Genomic DNA, 7532 nt, shown 5'->3' with positions numbered 1-7532 from the left:
CCCCCCCCCCACACACACACACACACACCTTATCCAGCTGAACTGAGCATGCATGTTTATGGAAAGACATTTTGTACAAAAGTTATTTTGTTGGTTGGATCTCCAACTACCACCTGATATTTGTAGAAAGCCATGCAGATCAGCTGGCTCCTTTCGGTGCAGCATACAAAACAACCAAAGTTTTGGTGGTGGAGATAGAACAGAGCTGTACACCGATTTTAAGGGCCCATTCACACGGATGCATTGGGGCTGCACTGGCCGTTTTTACCAGTGCAGCTCCAAAACACATGACAAGGCAATTTGCCTTGTTTTAAATCAGCTCAGTTCACACCACCACATTGCAGTGGGGTGTGCTGGGTATGCAACGCAGTACAACCGCATTGCACCAAAAAAAAAAACACATTAACACAGTGTGATGTGTGGGGCTTGGCATGTCAGCACTGTACCTATGCGCACACACCAGCCTCTCAGCGTTCAGCGCAGCTTGCTGATGTGACCGGGCCTTATAGGTTAGGCTGTACAGCGGACACAATATCCTTTTGACATTGCAGATTTTTATGAATAAATGAATGCTAAAACACCTACTAAAAGAAACCTAGGACTAAAAACTGCTCCTATATTTTAGTTTTCAGAGATTCTTAAATCCACTAATGAATGGCTTCTCCAGCAATCACGGAGAAACAACCGTCACAAACACCTGACACTCCAAGTACAAATTTCACTCGCTAGCGAAGCCATTTCTGCAGTGCTTGAAAATTGAAGAGTTGACTACATGGCATGAGAGGAAATAGGTTTGATTAACATTTCTCCCTTATGTCACTTGGGAATATATTAGCATAATAGAAATCCAACCACAAAGATTAAAGTGCAGCAGGTGGCGTATTAGAATACATTTAGAAAATTATACAATAGGAGAAAATCATTTGCTTGGATTGGTGACAAAAGGATTACTGCAAATGCTTGGATAAGGTGAGAATGCAATGATTATGCAAAAGATGATAAATAATTTATCACCTGAAACAGGGCATCACCGATTCTAATCGTACAGAAAATAACATGGAAATATTCACGTCACATTCAGCCTTATGGTTCACGCTCATTTTCTAAGACAGCTTGCAGTCTGCGTGGAGGATGTGAAGCGAGATGGATAAATATTTAAGAAAGAGCTTTGGTCTAAAGTAAAACTCATCTAGTGTTAGTAACAGCAGTATCACTAGATATAACCTACATGGGGTATAGAAAAGAAGTCACCCCCTTTTAAAATAATCACATTTTGTTGCTTTGCAGCCTGAAATGAAGACAGACACAGTTTTTGTTTTATCCAGCTGTATTTACTCAGTGCAACTTATAAAAAATAAAAGCTAACTCAGTGATTCTGCTTTTTTTCTATTGCTTTTATTTTTTTCTGACATGGTGTTATATCTTTCACTTGTATGTTATAAGTTGCACTGAGTAAATACAGCTGGATAAAACAAAAACTGTGTCTGTCTTCATTTCAGTCTGCAAAGCTACAAAATGTGATTATTTTAAAGTTGGGCGATTATTTTCTATATCCACTGTATGTACAAGTCACCGACGGCACAGCTAATAAGCAAATGAGATGACCTCCTTAACCAGATCCTTTGTTGTTTTGGCCCATAAAACTTTAAAAATCATTGGGAGGAGTCCAACTTTGTCTGTCCCACTTCCAGTACTGCATTCTGTTGGCTGACATACGAAGTGCAGGAGGAATTTTCAAGCAGTAATAGCGAGATTAATTCACAATGGACTGCTTGATATAATTAAATAAATAAAATTTTTAAGTTTTAAAAAAATAGTGAAAAGTGTAAAAAATAAATAAAAATAAGGGACAAATAAATTAATGTATGTATTGCATTTTTTTTTTAGCTGTGCTGGTTTTGTAAAAAAATACTACAAATCAAAACTGGGAAAAAAGTGTGTTTTTTTAAAGTTTTTTCCTCTCTTTTTATATTTTATTTGTCCTAAGTGAGGCGTTAGACACACATATGTGATATAAATATATAGCCCTATCTGTCCTCTAAAAAACAACATATAATATGTGTGGGTGCACTTTGTAAGAAAGTATATTACTGACGTGGAAGAATCACACAGCAAAAATGTCAAACGTGTGTCAGTCATTTACGAACAGAAACTAAAAACAAGCTCAGTCATGAAGGGGTTAATTCATAACTTGTTATTTAAATGGGTAATACAGTTACCTCTTACTTACTGTTTATAATAAATCATCTCAATTGTACTAGAATACATATTCAATGCAACCATATCATGTATATTAGTTACCATCACTGGTTTTTAAAAGGGAAGCTATAATGGTTTGGTCTATAAACCGGCTGTTTACAGCAAAGGATAGAAAATAAACTTCAGTATACCGCGAGCTGTAGCTCGCGGTATACTGAGCTTAGGGTAACGGGAGGACGCTAGTTTGTGTCCTCTCGTTACCCTAAGGAAAACTATGGAGAAAAACACTGACCCCATAGTTCTCCTTTAAATTTAGAAACCCACTTGCTGGCTGGAGACAAGACTACATAATATTCTAATGACTTAAAGTAACATTAAAGTTAAAAAACAAAATCCCCTCCCCCAATGTTAATGTCAGCACTTACCTTAAATGATGTTTTTTTAATCCGATCTTCTTCTTCTTTCCTGTCCTTTTCAGCCTTCTCTCCAGCGCTGCGGCGGCTCTCCGATCCAGCGCTGACTCCTCTGTCCTTGCTGGCACTTCCGATCCCTCGGTGTCTGCATGCGGGTGCACGTGTACATAGACTTATCTTGCGTCTCACCTTGTCTCCCGGCCGAAAATCCACAAAATTTTCTTCACAAAAAGCAAGGGTCCTTCTCTACAGAATGCTGACAGGGTAAAGGCTTTTTCTTTCTAGGGGTGTGGCTGCTTTCTAAAGATGGCCTGCAGACTTTCTATGGTCAGATGGAAAAAGTGCAACAGATTCCTAAACTGTGTGGAGGGGGAATCTCCCACTGGGCCAAGCTTCAGTATCTTGCTAGTCGGTCCCACTGGTTGTCAAAATGCCTGAACAATCTAATTGGATGCCGGCAGTGTTCAGGTATTTTGAGAGCCACCAGGGCCGAAAAGCAAGATACTGAAGCTTAGCCCAGTGGGAGATTCCTCCATGCACACAGTTTAGCGTAGATGGAAGAATCTGTTGCACTTTTTCCCTCTGACCATAGAAAATCTGCAGATAACATATAGGTGTATGGCCAGCTTAAAGAAAATGGACTGGGAGACTCTGCATTTTGGTTTTGATGGACCTGTAACGTATTTAGCTCATATAAAAACTGACAAACCAAATGGGCTTTCATTTCAAATCTGATTGGCTGTTAACGCCAACACATAATCAGAGCTCTTTGCACTGCTCTTCTGAAGAACTCCCTACATGCAACAAGGACAGACAAAAACTAATACCATATGCGGTTGCATGAGAGACTTGCCTGAAAAGGAATTGTTGAAAAAGTGTCTGCTGCACACCATACAGCACTGTGACCAGTGTAGAAAGGTTAGGTGTGGTGACTAGTGCATGTTTGAGTGGGGTAGGAAAGATTCCAGTAGAGAGGGAAAGATTCAAAATGTGGGTAAGAGAGTCTAGGATAGAGCAAGAGGGTAAGCGAAGTAGTTTTGAGGGAACAGGGTCCAGGGGGCAAGTGGTGAGGTGGGTGTCAGAGAGAAGCTTAGTAACCTCTGTGGTGACAAAAGAGGAAAGTAACAAGTGTGATGGAGGATCAGGTACTATAATAAAAGGGGCAGTTGATTGGACAGTGGCGATCTGATCTCGAATGGTATCTATTTTGTTTTTGAAATGAATGGCAATGTCCTGGGCAGTGAGTGAGTTAGTGGGTGGTGGAGGACATAGTAGAGACTTGAAGGTAGAAAAGAGTTGACGAGGTCTGGATGAGAGTGTGTTAATGAGAGTGACAAAATAAGTCTGTTTGGCAGCACGGAGGGAGAAGTTATATTTTATCAGGGCAGCTTTGTACAGGGTAAAGTCTTGCAGAGACCTAGTTCTCCACCAGTCGCTCAAGAGCGCGGCTTTGTCTTTTTTGATGTTTGGTAACTTCAGTTTGCCACGGTTGTAGCAGGCGTGGTCTAAGTCTGCGTGTTGGGAGGGGAGCCAAGGTGTCTAGGGAGTCTAGTGTCTAGTCTGTTTGTAAAGTGCATGCACATGAATTGTCTGAAAAGAAGAAGTCTTTATATTCCAATAATCATGGATACAACTACTGTTGTAAAAATTGTAGTAAAGACAAACCCCAAACAGAACTGACCATCACGAGGGGTTTCACAGGAATATGACTATGGGAGGTCACAGAGTCCTCATCACTCCATCGTGGGAACGGAAGGGGCTCCATTTTGTGCGGGGGTCTATTTGGATAAGGTTTCAGTGGAGAAGTTGGCGGGAACCTGCAAAGAAAGTTAAAGACTAAACAAAACTAAGAAAATAGCATGGGTCAGGAAACTGCAATTTGTATCATGTTATACTAGACACAATCTGTCCCAACTCTGCTCTGAGCCCAGTATGAGGTTTACTGCAAAAGTTATATTAACTATGTGAGTAAATGGAGGTTCTGTTTCATACAAAATGTCATATAGCTCACTCAACTCTATAAAACTTTTGAAAAACAGAGAAATAGAGCTTAAGCTGTGCATTTCAACCTCCCATCTCACAGAATATGAGCGCTGCTGAGGATCACTGATCTTATGATCACTTAGGATCACTATGATGCTTCACCAGCAACTTTATGTCAGTAATGCTGGCAATTTAAAACATGAGTGCACCTATTTTTCTGTCACTTTACCCTGTACCAACTGATCCCACCCTCCACAGACATATAGTTAATGAGATCTGATGGCCGTGGCCTCGGTTGCTTTTTTTCATCCAGCGCAGCAAGTTCTCCCTCTCCTGGCCGCACAGGCACATTACAGCCCCATATATTTCTATGGGGCTTGTCTACCTGCCAGGAGACCAAAGTAGACAAGCTTTATAGACTTGTATTGTGTCAGATACCAGTAGTGCCTGTAGCTTTTGGGCACCAAGCTTTGACTTCTGTCCTAGTTAAAATGAAGCCTGTAACCCTGGTGCCAATTTCCACCTTGTCATTCAATTGTCATATCCCAGAGAGTGGAGCTGAACACTGGCCTAGTGATGAGTTGGCCAGAAGTCTAGGACTGGGATTCAAGGGAAGACAAAAGTAAAAAATTAAGAATCTACTTGCAATCTCCAAATGTTTGTCAGCAAAATTGTAACACAGCTGACCCTAGATTAGACTTACCAGCTATCGGATCCTTAGTACCTACACCACAGTCAAAGCCATACAAAAAGTTATATTAAAGTGAGGTGACAGATTTACTGCTATACTGATGAAGCATCAACTTCTCCCTGCCTGCCCCACACACAGTATAACTAGTACATCTCCCACGGAAAAACTCCTGATTTTAAGAAGTATGGAGCAGCCGCAGTCTGGGCCACATGGATCAAAAAGGGGAGTAAGTATTATCTTTAATAGGAATGCACCGATAGGAGTATCGTGCCGATACCGAATATGAGTACTCGCCCAAATGCTCCAATACCGAAATTTCCGGGCCAGAGGGAGATTTCCCTCTGGCCGGCAGTGCCGAGGGAGCATAGAGCCGGCTTCCTTTACAATCGTGACGACGGCTTCCTAGCCAATCAAGAAGCCAGGTTATGACGTGCCGCCCAGCTTCCTGATTGAAGCTGGCTTCTTAGCCACTTGTTGCTAGTCAGCCTGGCTTCCTGACCAATCAGGAAGCCGGGTCATGACGTGCTGCCCGACTTCCTGATTGGCTAGCAAGCCAGGTTCACTGTCCGGCTTCCTGATTTAACCAATCAGGAAGCCGGACAGCACCTCATGACTCGCCGCCTGGCTTCCTGAATCGTCAGGAAGCCAGGCATCCTCGGCAAGTGACGAGGGTGTTTTTTTGCTAGAACACCGGCTTCACGGGCAATCAGGAAGCCGGGCGACGGGTCATGATCTGCCTGACTTCCTGATAATCGGGGCACACGGCACCGGTATTTGGTATCGGCAATTACCGAAAAAAACATATCAGTACCCAATAACAAAAAAAGGGTAATCGGTGCATCCTTACTATATATAGGACAGTATTGCAGGTGGAGAGGTTACATGAGGAGCTTTATGGCTTCAAAGGTGCACGTATCCTTTAATCCACAATTCTTTCTTGGTGTCACATTGGCATGTAGTGCACATAAGAGAAAGGCGGGAATATGTTTGCATGCAAATGAATTGTCATTAGAATTCACCTGTAAAGGCTGCTGTTATCTTCAAAGTCTTCTTTCCCCCATCTACCCTTCACATCTTCTATGACATGGTTTTTCGTGAACTTCTTTAAGAGTTGGATAGTTTGAGCTCGAGTCACTTCTGGGCCAAAATTCTGGTTGCACTGGAGCAGCTCATGCAGCCAGTCTACAGCATCCGTGGCTGCGAAACAATTATCGTAGGTTTTAAAGTGCACACGATGCCTCTTCTGGGGCATACCAGCACGGAACAGCTCAATCGTTTCATTCCACTGAAATAAAACAACAACAAGGTTATAAAATGTTCATTATATTTTCACAGCGCACTAAACAAGTCCAACTCTGATTTAGAAAAAGTTATTTATGTTCACGTTGTAGGGTGTTATTTTGTCACGAAACCTTCACTGCCTGTCAAATATATTGCAGATGTACACGGGACTTAAAAATGCCAAATTTAATTTTATAAACTTGCGACAGGTACAGTAAGGTGGACAAAAGTAAACGTCCTTATACACCGGCATTGCTGCTAAACGCAGGTTTTAACTTTTCAGTGCAACACAGCGCAGATGTTTGCGTTCAAAAGCAAAAGGCTGCGTTTGACCTGCTTTGCCAGAAATGCGCACGGATCTCCAGTAGGCCTCAGAACTGTCACACACATGGTACCATTAAGGCCCCATTCACACTGAGCGATTTATTGCGCGGTAATCCGCGCGATATCGCGTATATTTACCACGCGATATCGCTCTCCAATGCATGGCAATGGGGCTCTGTACGGCGCTGTTGCGGGTCGCTACAACAGGACCCTTTTTGGAGCGGATTTCGGCGCGATTCTTCTTTGCTCAATGCAACCATTTGCGCGACAAACCGCACGATATAGCACAAAATGCAAATCGCGCGATTTGCGATACGCTCAGTGTGAATGGGGCCTAAAGTGAGACTAAACTATGGAGTTGAATCTTAAAAATGCATTCAAAGTACCTTAATTATTAATAAAAATGTATAACAATGGCAATTTGATAAAGCAGGAGGCATGAAGAGGAGGAAGCATGGCACCACACCCCTGATTAATTAGACCACAAAAAACATTTTAAAAAAAGATAATTTTTCCAGCTGGAGGGAGGTGGATGCTTACGGACTCCATTGCTGACAGGACACACATACAATACAAAAAGAGGACACACATTTGATCAACACTCTGTGGGAGTGGGGAAGTGGTATTCAACAACCAAATGG

At 42.2% G+C, this 7532-nt stretch overlaps 1 protein-coding gene across 1 annotated transcript in view; it reads right to left on the bottom strand.

Annotated features, from left to right (window-relative positions):
* DEPDC1B (DEP domain containing 1B) overlaps positions 1 to 7532 on the bottom strand; it is a 43398-nt gene that overhangs the window by 21442 nt on the left and 14424 nt on the right. Inside the window, exons 2-3 of the mRNA XM_018557946.1 lie at positions 6306 to 6571; positions 4294 to 4429 (exon numbers count right to left, since the gene is read on the bottom strand). Coding sequence (XP_018413448.1) covers positions 4294 to 4429; positions 6306 to 6571 — 402 coding nt within the window. The remainder of the gene's footprint in view (positions 1 to 4293; positions 4430 to 6305; positions 6572 to 7532) is intronic.

Source organism: Nanorana parkeri, unplaced genomic scaffold, assembly GCF_000935625.1.
Source record: "Nanorana parkeri isolate BGI_ZX_2015 unplaced genomic scaffold, ASM93562v1 scaffold312, whole genome shotgun sequence".
Taxonomy (NCBI): Eukaryota; Metazoa; Chordata; class Amphibia; order Anura; family Dicroglossidae; genus Nanorana; species Nanorana parkeri.
This window is presented reverse-complemented; position numbering and strand designations above follow the sequence as displayed.